This window comes from Dermacentor andersoni, chromosome 1, assembly GCF_023375885.2.
Source record: "Dermacentor andersoni chromosome 1, qqDerAnde1_hic_scaffold, whole genome shotgun sequence".
Lineage (NCBI taxonomy): Eukaryota > Metazoa > Arthropoda > Arachnida > Ixodida > Ixodidae > Dermacentor > Dermacentor andersoni.
Window position 1 is genome coordinate 60,783,888 of NC_092814.1, and position 13,693 is coordinate 60,797,580.

The 13,693-nt window shown below is 42.9% G+C and overlaps 1 protein-coding gene across 2 annotated transcripts in view; it reads left to right on the plus strand.

Annotated features, from left to right (window-relative positions):
* LOC126545636 (uncharacterized) overlaps nucleotides 1-13,693 on the plus strand; it is a 108,699-nt gene that overhangs the window by 20,385 nt on the left and 74,621 nt on the right. For both annotated transcript variants that reach the window (XM_050193560.1, XM_055061544.2), the window contains exons 8-10: nucleotides 4,795-4,915; nucleotides 8,933-9,037; nucleotides 11,031-11,306. In XM_050193560.1, the coding sequence (XP_050049517.1) occupies nucleotides 4,795-4,915; nucleotides 8,933-9,037; nucleotides 11,031-11,306 (502 nt within the window). The remainder of the gene's footprint in view (nucleotides 1-4,794; nucleotides 4,916-8,932; nucleotides 9,038-11,030; nucleotides 11,307-13,693) is intronic.

Sequence of the window (13,693 nt, forward strand, 5' to 3'; positions counted from 1 at the left end):
CACTGTCTGCAATGCTGTTTCCTTAAGGAGGACGCACGTCCTGCCAGTGTTATTTGTGCAGTACTGTTTGTCTTTGCAAAAACAAAGGCTGGTGTGAAAACATGTGTACGACTAAGATGTGTCATCTATGGTGCGCTTTCCATCTTTCTTTTGCATTACTGGATAGAAGATATTTAAAAAAGTGTGATGTAGTGTTGTGTCAAAGAAAGCATAAATGATGATTGCAATAGCCTGCAATATTACTTGTGTATACCTGTCTGTTTGTGGCTGTGCACAATGTGGCCACGTGGATAACAGAGGCAGGGTGTATGTACTGCTGAGGTGAACATCTTGGCAGTAGGCAGTCGCACTTGAGAGTGCTATGCGTGCTTGAGCACATTGTCATTGATCTCATCGTATCTCGTGGTTATTACGCTGACATTCCGTGCTGTTAACGCTTGCGCAACGTCATTAAAAATCTGGGAGGCTGTGCAGAGGGAACAGTCTGATAATATAATGCTGTTGTAGTTATGCGGCATGTTGTTTGCACAGAAATGTTCGGCCATATTTTTCGTCTCCCGATTTTCTAAGTAGTGTATACTGTGCTTTCACCCTTGGAATAAAAAGGATACCTTGCACATGTACTTATGTAGTGGTTGGTGCTGTCTTCAGGATTCTGTGGAATTTTTTAATTTGAACCCGCTTATTTCGAACTTCTAGTTTATTCGAAGTGACGCTGTGGTCCTGTAAATGTGCATTTAAAGATACGATAATGCCCGGTAATTTGATGCGTAAACAGTTGCGATGAATATTTTGAACATACTGCGCTGCTGACTGTGTTCTCAGCAATGTGTCAACTCGTGATGGCACTTCCAACCCAGCAGTCTGGCCGTGCACCGGCTGCTGCTCCCGTCTCCCATTGAAAGTACCATAATTTGGCATGTATAACATGCCCAAAAATTGCGTATGTTAACAGTAAAGCCGGGGTGTGGATTATGTGCAAATTTTGCCTTAAGCTGTGGCTTCACAGCAGCACAATCTGCCGATAGTAAGAAACCATGATATGTCAAACAGCTAAGCCTGACATGCCTGCCATGCCAGGCTTGACTGTTTAGCCAAATAATTAAGCCAAGTCTGACCCAGACCAGTGACCTTTCAGTACTGTCGCATTTTAGAAATCCATGCCCCTAAATCAACCGCTTGGTTGAAATTCAAGCCATAAGTGCTTGATACCTACAATGGCAGAATATATGGCAGCTGTTTTCGGAGAGATCTCATCCTATGCCTGCACACATTTTTGTCTGTCTGTTTGCGCTTGTGCAAATTTATGATCCGTGCAGCACATTTAAGAAAACGTAATGGTGTAGATATCTCGCTTCATTCTATTAGTACCTAAATGACCTTCTTGTTTGGGAGAATTGCAGAAGGGGTGGGTTATATCGAATCAGTGCTAATACATTTAATACAACACAAACACATAAATGCGCAATCAGTAAAATTCAGATAAGTACATCTAAATTGAACTCTTTCCCGCATCGTTAGCCCACTATCGATGGTTTGAAACTCCGCTTTCGAGACCTTCCGCGCCGCTTTCGGACACAATGCGCTAAGATGTGAAGGAGAACAATTTTTTTGTTTTCTAAGCAGTTCACTTTTTTCCCGCCAGGCGGTAATTTTTTAACGCACTCCGAAGTTTTCGCAATCATAAAAGTAGAAAGAAAAAAATGGCTGCTCGCTATAGATGCTTTGAAACGCCACTTACGAGACCTACCGCGCTGCTCTCGAACACTCTGCATCATTGGACACGAAGGAGGAGAACAGTATTTTTGTTTTCTAAGCAGTTCACTTTTCGCCCGCAATGCAGTACTTTTTGAATGCGCTCCAATGTTTCACGATCCTGAAAAATGGCCACCTCCGGGAGCGGGATGCACGCTTTGAAAGATCGCAGATCTCGCGATTCTGCTACGTCTGTGGTTGATTGTATCGATGGATGGGGCAGCAGCGAGTCTGAGGATGCTGCCTTTTCATCGGACTTTGACTCTGAGAGCGACGATGATGCAAACCAGCCAGTAACATTGGCGGCTGCGGCCCAGCACGCCCAACTGTAGTACTTGCAGTTAAATTTTTGTAGTGGAATACCTGTTCAATGAAAAATTATGATTTTTTCAGAGATAGTGCCTATTAGATGGCAATATATTTTTTATAATATATCATAATTTTTGTTACATTCTTTTATTGGTATATACAAGCATGTCTTTACAAACTTTGTTCAATTTTGTCCCACAATCTTGATTCTGGCAATCTATATCGTTTTTTAAAACTTTTATGCATGAAAAGGGAATTGATTCTGCCTTTTGTTTATGTATTACATTTGAATCTATTACATAGTTATTTGAATATGTAGTGAATTTTATTACCCTAACACAAATTGAAAAAAATTTATGCATGTCCCAATGAGCAAATGAATGTTTCACCTTTGGAAAACTGTCATATTAAAAATTATGAAGTTAGATAAAATTTTCCTGAATATCTTTTGGACGCCCTATATTACAGGATAGGGGCAGCTTCTTGCAATTTTATGCCTTCTGTGGAAACGGCATCACTTGAAAACTAAATTTGGTTTTTGTTGTTACTGTGATCCAGAAAGCTATACTTACCTACCGCGATGGCTTAGCAACTATGATGTTGCGCTGCTAAGCGCGAGGTCGCGAGATCAAATCCCGGCCACGTTTCGATGGGGGTGAAATGCAAAAACAGCCATGTCCGGGCACATTAAAGATCCCCTGGTGGTCAAAATCGATCCAGAGTCCCCACCACGGCCTGCCTCATTATCAAATCGTACATAGTTTTGGCACGTAAAACTCCAGAATGCATGCAATGCAAATCTGTACTTTTTTCTCATTAGAAGCAATCTAAGAATTCAAGATGTCTATAGCCTTGTTCCTCCACATTTTCAGCCTAGAAACAATCTTGCAAACAGTTTTAGCCTTTGCAGTTTCGAAATGATATTTTTTTCTAAAAGTGCGATTTGACCAAAAATTGCAAACTGAGAAAAATAGAATCAAACATCTCAAAACATGCCAGAGCACTTGCAACTTCCAGGTAAAAAATCTTTTGCGTCTCTTCTATCGCGCAGATAATACTAACCAAACTTGGCGAGGAGCTTCTTTTTCTTTATATGCTTAGAAATCCAAAACAAACATTACAAAAAGTATTTCTCGTGAAAATGCTGATTTTAGCCCCTAATTGCTTCTTAATTGTATGCAAGAAAGCATGGGGATTACAATGCCGGGTAAACAATGTTACTTTACATTTTTTGGATTAAATGTATTTAGCAATCTGTTGCACTGTATTGCACATGGTAAAGATGACTCCAAAGCTGTAAAGAATTGTTGGTCTAACAAGTCATTCCTTCTTTCTCAAAGAAATCCTCCTTGCTAAAGTAATGTTTGGAATGACTTCTCATATGATAAAGCTTTTAGTATTGGGAAAACTCTGCTGACTCCCAGCTAGCTCATTACAATACCATTCTATAGTATTTTTAAGTAGCGTTGTTACATTGGGCTAGATAAGAACATCAGCGAAATCTTGTCCTTACAGGACATTGGAAAGGATTAAGTGGATTAAGTATATTTTGGCTGTGCAAATTTTGCATTACCAAATCCAATCAAAGCAGCTTTGTACAAAACTGAGCACAGCAAGAAAATCAGTGCTGCAGCATCTCTGCCCTTCATTGTGCATATGTTTTTCTTCCATGAACAGCCTGTAGTGCTAAAGAACACAAGGTCTTCAGAGCATGTTTGTTATTGGATGTCTTTAATAGGACAAACAAGTGTAGAGTAGTAGCCTTATGATTTTTCTATAGATCTAGTATACTGATTTGGCTCTCCAGATCGAAGTTATGTAATTTTCCACCAACAGCATTGCACAGGCAACGCTGCTAATGTTGCTAGTGGGAAAAGACACCTCCTCTCTTGCGCCTAGCGCTGCTGCTTTTCTTTTTTTGGCCTTTAGTGGAAGAATTTGACTCTGCATAAAGGGAGCAACAGGCCGGAACAGGACTCGGCAACAGGAGCTATCAGGCCGGAAGGAAATTTGCGCAAGAGAAAACACACTAGAAGGCATTTTTCCCTTTATGCATTTGTGAGTGTGTGACATCAGCATGATTCGTTCACAAACACATAGAAGGGATGTGATTGCTATGGCTTTGTTTTGTTGCCAGAGCATGCCCAATGCCTGGTTATGCCACATCAAAATGCACAAACATCAGTTTCTAGTACTAATTGCGCATAAGCATTGTTCTTTGTGTGTTTGGGTCTTCATTATGACCTGCCTGTACATGTTTTTCTTGCTACCCAGCAGCTTGCTACAGCAATTTTGGTAATTTAATTGCCAAGGACTTAGCACACCTCAAATGTTTAAACACTTAGGGTGCACTTAGAAGCAACATGTGTAGAAGCATCTGGGAAGCTATTGCTCTATGTTCAATGCTTAATATAACTACATATATAAAAATTAATTTATGCATTCACTTTAGTGGAAGTTATCTTCTTTAGTGTGCTGATGTGCACTCCTATTTGTTAAACAGACAAATTACTTTGAGTGCTGGTGTGTAGTCTAACTGTACTAAGTTGGAAGAGGCAAGCTCTGCATATGCAGACTACCTCTGTACCTCTAAGATCCAGGTTTGGTGGTAAGGGAAGAATTAAAAATTGCAAACATGTTTGTGTCACATATGATAACTTCTGTACATGTTTACCAGCTTCCTGTGGGCCATCTGTATGAGGACTTTTGCCTTCTTTCCTTTCTATGCAGGGCCAGAGGGGCTGGGTCTCAGCATTATTGGCATGGGAGTTGGTGCCGATGCTGGGTTAGAAAAACTAGGAATTTTTGTCAAAACTATTACAGAGAATGGAGCTGCCTACAAGGACAACAGGTATAAAACTTTCACCTCAATATCTTTTTTTTCACTGTACAGATTGATGGCTGCATGCTACAGCAAAAATTGCAAATTGGGTTCAGCATTTTCGATTTAATGTAAAATAGGCATAACTTTTTTTCTGTTTCTTCAGGAATTCAATTTGGATTGCAAAGGGTCCGTGAAAGCAAATTTATCACAGCATTTGAGCGGTGATCGGCATGCAACTAAAAACCTAAATGTGTTCCAACGCAATGAGCTTAGCCAGGTCAGGATCGCACATGGGCCTCTGCCATCCGAGCAGTCTTTACTTTTTTTGTTGTTGTTTGTTCCCATTTTGCCTATCGAAAAAAAAAAGTGCTTGCAATAACTAAAGAAAAAGATGTGCGTAAGCACTCCGTTCATTGCGCTTATCGAAGCTGAGTTCGAGTTTGCCAGGGTGAACGGGTGCAAGTGAACGATGTATGCCTGGCCTAAAGTATGATTTTATGTCGTCACCTTGTCATATCTTTTTATATCTCCCTCGCGCCATATCTCCTTGTATATAAGCATGTCCTTTAACAGTATTAAACAGTTGGTAGTTTGCGCTACGTACGTCCACGTCCTGTCCTTCACTTAAAATAGTCAGTGTAACACTAAGCACAATATAATCATGATCATGTGCACCTTGTCTTTACTATTTAATTAGAAAATTTTGGTGCGGGTTATGCAGCACAAAAATACTGTATATTTGGGTTAAGGGCTGTGAAAATGAGACTTGCGGGTGCCTGTATCGGCAATGCTGTCCCGACGTCATTTCAGGGAAAACTGAAGCGTCTGATTTAGCCTCACATTTAAGTGTTTTATACCTGTAATGACGTCGTTACTATGAAGGGGGATGAAAAAAATGCAGCACTTGAGTGCAGGATTTACTTTTGTTTTTTGACTGGTTATCATGAAAAGATAATTGATAGTAGACACTTTTTTTTTTTATTTCTATGGCTTGCATACTATAAGCCAAGATAGGCAGAGGTACATGGCTTTACCAGCAGTTTCTTTTGTGAGTGAAAGGTTGTTAATATACTGTTTAAAGCATTGTTGCTGCACAGAGGAGCTCTTGCTGTGTCAGCCTGAGAGATTTTTTTCCTTTGTGATGATTTGCAGAGTCAAGGTTGCTTTATGTTTAAGTTGCCTTAGATTTCTCACCTCTATTGCAGTTTTCCTTTCTGCGTTCACAATGCTTTCTTTGCTAATGTAGTGTGTGGTGCTATTGAAATATTTTTCAAACACTACAGTCAATTTCAACCATACACTGTACCGTGTACTTTATTTTAGTTCGAGGACTTAAAAAAAAAAATTGCATGGAGCATGTAGCACAATTTGGCCCGTTCTTGTGGATTACCGGAAGAGGTGGACGTTTCTTGCGCTACAACTGTCAATGTTCAGGTGAATAATTGAAAAGGTTCACTTATTAACTTTGAAATGATTAACTTTAGAGCACATGTTTCAATAGTGAAATTTGAGCCCAGCAGTAGTGAAGTCATGTCTGCTTACCAGAAATCCTCAGAGATGCACCATTTTCAAGATATTTGTCACCTAAATCTGCTAAAATAAAGTGTGTTGGTGTTACAGTTATGATTATCACAAACTGCTTGACACGCGTTTTACAAACGGCTACCGTAAAAACCAGACTATAGGTCGGACCGGAATATAGGTCAACCCCCCAACTAACCAATTCTAAAAATGAAAAAAATATTTTTCAATGGCATAAGTACTGAAATACACCCTTACCTTGAAACTAATGCGACTCAGCCGGTTACACAGTGGTGACAGTATTTATTTCAATGCTGCTCGCATGTGCACCTGGCCAAGGTTTTAACCCTTTCGCTGTCACGGACGTACCGGTACGTCATCGCGCTTCCCCCCCATAGTGTCCCTGACGTACCGGTACGTTCTCTATCGTGCGTTCAAAATTTCGTGCCTGAGCGCAAAGCTGCGCTCCTGGATTGGCCACGCCATCTGTTGACTCTTTCTACAAGATCGTATATTCGCCTCGACCTGTGTTAACCCATGTATTGAAGAGTACGGTGCTACTGCCACTCCCCACTTTCTCTTTGCTGAGTGGCGCGGTGGCTCCGCATTCGCTGGATCGTGCGTCACACGTGTGTGGTTATGGGTTCAAGGGTTGTTCTGCCATCTCCGCTGGTTTGAAGGTTTTTATTTTTCTTCTGTTGGTATGCCTGCTATATACGGCACGTCAAGTTCAGGCGCACGTGCCGTATCGAGTCACTCCGAAAAGAGTGACTCGATTGCTGCTTTCGCTCTCTCGCCGCACCCTCGCTTCCGACTTGCAGCAGTAAATGTAAAGGCCTTCGAACTTTGTTTAGCCTTTTTCCATCTCCCTCTGTCTTCTTGATCACGCAACGTCCCATTTATCTCCGTTGTGCGCGCGACTGAAAGTGCATCCTCCCTGCGCGCGGTTACTTTCGAATGGCTCAGCGCGCGGGACCTTCGTCTGCTCATTGGAGCGGTGGCTCAATTCCGATTCAGAATACGAGCCGAGCTCGGATTCGGACTCGGGACAGAGTCGCATGCGAGGAAGAGGGTTCCGCATTGTCAGATTTGGATGTTGACCGGTTTTAATAGTCAGACTGATGATGATGATGATGTTTACTAACAACAGCTGCAGAACACTGAAATGTGCATATTGCATTGACTATGTTATTTGTATAGCAATCATAACCAAAAATAAGTTGCTATGTTCATTCCCTGTTATGCTCATTTCCTGAAACCAAGCCGACACTGGGGGTGCGTCACGGCCAGAAAGGTCTGACAGCGAAAGGGTTAACAGTATCGCGTGACCATCACCCCGCGTGTTTGTCAGCACCTTATCATCACGTCACGGAGTGGCGAAAGAAACGAGATACGCGCATGCGTACACATGCGCTTACTTTCGCCATTTCGCCGCTCCATGACGTGATGATAAGGTGCGGACAAACACGCGGGGTGATGGTCACGTGATACTGTTAAAAATTGGCCGGGTGTACGGTACACAGAAGGGTACGAAGTGCGCAAGCACTACTTTGAATCAGAGTCGTCCGAACTAGAGTCGGGTGACGAGTGCTTCTCGCTGCCCACGTCCCATAGAGCATCGTCCTCTGTGCCGTCCAGCGCAGAGCCCTTCCTCTTGATGAATCGTCGCACCCAGGATGGCGAGCCCTTGAATTGCGCCCTCGTCAGTCCAGATGCGCGCGCGATCTCTACCACTTGCAAACGGAGGCATTCGGCAGTCACAGGCAGTGATCTTACACGCAGCTCCCGGACAAACTCCGCAACCTTCTCCTCCAGTTCTGGATACGCTGCGGTCGTTTTCTTTGGTTGCTGCAAGTTATACGCTGCTTCTGCCTCCGCCAGTACCGAATGCTCTTTTCGGGTACTCCAAATTCGTGCTGTGCCGCCAGGTAGCCGTGGGCTTCCTCGTACTCAATCGCCTTTTTCTTGAAGGCGACGGTGAATTGCCGTCAGCTTCCGCTCATTTTGAAACAAAATGTGAAAAAGCAGCTTTTAAGCAATATAACTTTGTGACAATTGAAACGCAAATTGGCGGCGCCACAATGTCGCCATGCCGCGCTGCTGCTAATGGCGGCTGTTTACTTCATCTGCCCATTGTTGCAAGACTTCCGTAGTTTTTCCACCAATATTCGGTATATAAGATGAGGGTCGACTTTTCACAATGGCTTTTTGAAAAAAAGTTCGACCTATATTCCAGTTTTTACGGTAGCTGGAACGGCAGTCTATATTGAAGCAGACAGGTAGGGCCAGGTATCTCGAAAGTAGGCCTAGACTTAGATGCTAAGCAAACATGATTACACAACTGCTTGGCTTTAATTTATTGCAGCATTCAATTCATTGTTTCAAGCAGTATTTTACAAGTGCATGTATTTGGTTCTTTTGGAAAATTTAACTATTTTCAAATACTGAGGTGCAACTCCATGGTGATGTGTGTGTGTGTGCAACATGTTCTGAGTTATTATACAGAATTGTAACTTTTTCTAGAATTCGTGTCAATGACCAAATTATAGAAGTGGATGGAAAATCTCTTGTCGGTGTGACACAAGCCTATGCTGCTTCAGTTTTGAGAAACACATCTGGTCTTGTTCGGTGAGTTCTTGTTACCATTTATTCTTTATTCAACTGGATATTCTTTATATGTTGCCACTTTTTTTCTTGTTTTTTCGTTTCAGCTGTGTGCTAGCTTCCCAGGCTAGTGCATAGTTTTGGTTATATTGGCTCTTTTTTGAACTCTGGAAATGAAACAAGTTTGTTGTATCATGGAATTCAGATTCAAGTTTCGTTGAGGTTCGACTTTATCAATAAAGGGACACTAAAGCGAAACAATAAATCAGTTTGGACTAATAAAGCATTGTTTGTGAACCCTGCAGGCAGTCATTTCAAAATAATAGTTTGATTATTAGATGAGAAAATGAAGGTCAAAGTATCGGTATTTGAATTTCGTGCTGAAACCTCGACGCCGGTACGTCAGTGTGACGTCAGGTATTCCAATGTATGTTTTCGCATTTGGGCCGTGTTGGCTGAGTAAATGTTCCCGAAACTTGCCATGTTTAATATTCAGTTTCTTTAGAACACAATGTACCACTATATAATTATGTAGGCCCTAGAAGATGCCATCAAAATACATGACGTCATGTCATGCCAAAGTGTTGGATCTTTTCTGGCTGTGGTGAAGGTCTGGCTTAGTTGTAACACATGAAAACTGCAAGAAGATCTGCAGTTCTTGAATAACATTTTAGCACCAGCAGACAAGGAAAAAAGGGAGACGTAGACACGACAATGTGCTTTGTAATGTCGGTCTTCTTTTTGTCCTTGTCAGCTGGCTCTAAAATGTTATCCAAGTTCGAACACCTACACACAGTAGTGCTACGACTTGCAGTTCGCAGAATGTTTAATGGTGTTTTAATGAAGTGATAAATCGTCCCTGTGCATTCTCTTTTTGTTACTTTCTTTTTATAGAAATGAATTAACTAACATTCCAACTATTACGAACAACATTTCCTTGCCATAAAGTTGGAAAGATTATCAATGACGCGCCGTGGGCAGCCAGTCAGATAGGTTGCCCTACAGGCATCATATGGTTGCCTCACGTCACCTGGTCGGGGGCGGCTGAAAACTCAGCCGAGTGGTGTGCTGTGATAGGTAGCGATGTGCATTTTTAATACCCTATAATAAATTACACGCTTTATGCGGAGCATTTAGATGCAGCAATTAATGATCAGGACCTACCCTAACGACTCAGGGTCCCTTTTTAAGAATAAGCCCCATTAATGCATTTTTTTCTTTCTTTTTCTTTTCTTTTTAATGCTTTGTTTACATAACCAAACCAGAAAGCGCTGGCGACTGAAAAACCACCAGCCTGTATCAAAGCTTTCTTGTTCTGGTGGTGACACGCACAAATCATGTAAAAATGTGCTTTGGGCTAGTCAAATAAGAGTCTACTTACTGCTTCAGAACACCATCCATTTGGGCTAGATGTTGCATACTTGGTGCGCTTGTCCTGTGTCGTTCTCCGTCTTGTGGTCGTCTTAGTTGGCGCTGTTCCTTCCTAATTCAAATACTTACTGCTTACTTAAAAAAAAGTTAACAAACGTCATGCGACTGTCAAATATATTATTAGTTAGCTGTGGACGGCATGTGCATTGTTACTAGAGGAAGATTTCCTGCTCCTTTCATTTATTAACTACCAGAGCATTGCAATTCAAATATTGGCCACATCACTTTGCTTGATATTTTCTCTCTCTCTCCTGCATTGTTCGATTTTCATGCCCATATTTTTTTTTTTTTTCATAACATAATTGTTGACTCAAAGTGGATGTGTGCTTTGTTTCATACCAGCTTGGAATGTGGTACGGGTGTACTGTACATAGTAGGTAGAGCAAGTTGACTCATTCTTTCTTTAATGAGCTAACTCTAAATGCAGTGGGGTGCAGAGTGCCCTTGATTTTATTAAATTCCACACTCAAAGGTAAGGACCTGTGTAGACATAACTGGAATCACAGATTCTATTTCGAAGAACTTGCTGTATCATTCCAAGTCTTGCTGTATAATTTAAGTGCCCACTGCCTTTCTTGCTGTGTAGGTTCTTGATTGGGCGTGAGCGGGACTCTACAAACAGTGAGATAGCGCAGCTGATCTACCAGTCGATTCAGGCAGACAGGGAACGGGAGGCCCGGCTCAAAGGCGTTGCCCAGGAGGTAATGCCTGGTGGTGGGCTGGACTCCCTTGCTTCGACTCCTGATGACGAAGTGGATGAATTGGCCCCTGGTGCCAGCTTCGAGCTTTCAAATGACAGCAGTGATTCCCTCTCGCCTGATGCTGACCCAGATAACTTACGACTGCGGTTCAAGGAAACACAGTGAGTGCCTTTTGCCTTTCTTTTGCTGGAACCTCACAGAGGTGTGGTAACAAGTGTAGCACAGTTGAAACCTGCAGTAACAAAGTCTTGTGACAAAATATTTTCGTGCCCCTGATGAACACCCGTACAATTTGATGCATTTCGTATCTGTCGACAGTGAAATATCACTGGACTGCACTCCCGCATCAATGAAATTTTCTGGAATGTTACCCTGCATATTACTCGTGCACCGCTAGCAAACCCCAAAAAGTGCTCAATTGCCTTTACGTCACACTTAAATTGCATAAAACACCACCACATTATCCTTTTGTGGGCGCCGGCATTTTTGTTCCCAAAAATAACCAAGCACCAGAAGTGATCGCATGTGCTGGAAACATGCCATGGCCGCCATGTTGTTTGTTGATTGCCTGTTTCAAATGGCATGACTACATGCCTCTACCGACATATAACAAAACGGTTTTTGCATACCTAGTGCAATGTATATAATCTGCATCTCGGAGAGAAAAGTGCAGCAAAAACGAAGAAGTCCGCATCCCACCAACGTGGATTTGGTTTGGCGCTTGAGATAGTGGCTGCAGTATGGGCTGCCATGCATCCAGCTGTGATTGAGCGATCATCCGACAAAATTACCCAACAGGCATCCCGTATGTGTTCACCATTGCCAAATGTAGACTTGCACAAAGGGGTCGTATTCTGGGTCGATTTCACGATCACTTTCACGCTTGGCACCAGATGCATCTGCGTCTACGGGTGACAACATGTTAAAGGAACACTGTTGCGTGCGTGGAATGCTGTTGCTCCGTCTTCCGAGTTAGGTGAAATCTCGTGAAAGGGATCGTATCTCCGAAACCAATCAATCGATTGAGAATACCGTTTCATGGCAATGCTGCCATTGCTGACTGACGCTTGGGGCACACTTTGTGTTGTCGATAATGCAGTCAAAGTAGGCTAATGCAGTCAAAGTAATAAAAGGAATAGTAGGCTAACGCATTTTCACTGTATGGTTTCGTTTTGCAATGCATTTCCTGTCCGTGCTGTCTCATTTCGTAACAACAGAATTCTCTTGAAAGTGATTTTTTTTTCGCTTCCTCTGCCAATTTTGTTATTGTAGGGTTCAACTGTATAATTTTTTATGAATGCCTGATCTTTGTTCAAGACTGTCAAAAGTTCCTTTTGTACTGAAGTCTCATGGTAATGTGGGTCACATTCATCAGCAGCACTTCTCTGGATGCACAGTTGACTTCTGTTGGTTTGACCTTGATGCATCAGATAAAATTCGCTGAATTATGAAGCGGGTATAATTAAGATAAAAGGCAAAAAAAAAATATCGAACTCATTGCAGATTTATTTGGCAGTACAGTGAAACCTCGTTAAACCGTAGTTGGCCGGAGCTCGGAAAAAGTACGTACTAAACGGTAGTACTGTTTAACCGAATAGCATGAGATCACCCACTTACCTGTCGAAAACGGAACTCGGAGAGAGTGCGATGAAAGTGAAAAAAAAAACATGCAGTATTTATTCACTTCGTGCGACAAAAGTGTTATTTTCGTTTGATGCCGCGGCGACCTAACACGACGACGACAGCGGCCTCAAACTTACTGAAGCTGCGTGCCAGCTTTTCAGCCAGCCCCCTCTTCTCGGCAAACACTCGCATGGCAGATCCCTCGTTGGCGTTACGTATTCTCCGTGCACGTGCGCAGTAGTGCTGCAGAAGTACCGGGGGCACCTTTTTCATTGCCGGGTGCCGGAGTTTGGAATACTTTTCATTTGAAATAGAGTTACGTTATCGCGCCCCTGTTCTCGTCACGACGATTGCATTCATGAGGCTGACGTAACGCGTAGCTTATGCCACTGTCGGGCCTGAATCGCCCGTGCTGTCGCTTTCCATGTCGTCATCACTGTCGCTGGTCGGCACTTCGGCAACAACACAGGCAACGATGGCGAAAAGTGCAACCTCGTAGCCGACATGTCTTCGCGGTCACAGCAGTGCTTCCGAGCAACTTCGTCGCATTCCAAATGCCACATACTGTAGTCAACAGCAGATCCCTGTTGCGTGCCGTTGCCAACTCCTTCGTGTCACGTTCGATAGCATAGACGATGTCTAATTTTTCTTCTATGCTGAGCACCCGGCGTCTTTTTTATCCGAGCTTCGGAACGACATGAGTCCTCGCTTGCACGACGCCATAATGCTCTCTGGCACGGCGTCGAAATGATGTTGATGTTGATGCGGCTTCACGCGCAAACGCACAGGGCACTTGGAGGCCGTTGTTCCGATCTCTGACGCTTGTTCTGCCGGGCCGCCCAGTGGAGACGGCTCATCGCTGTGTTTGCGCGACGAAAAGTTGAAACGCTACGTTTTAACCGATCCGTACGCAATAAGCTGGTAC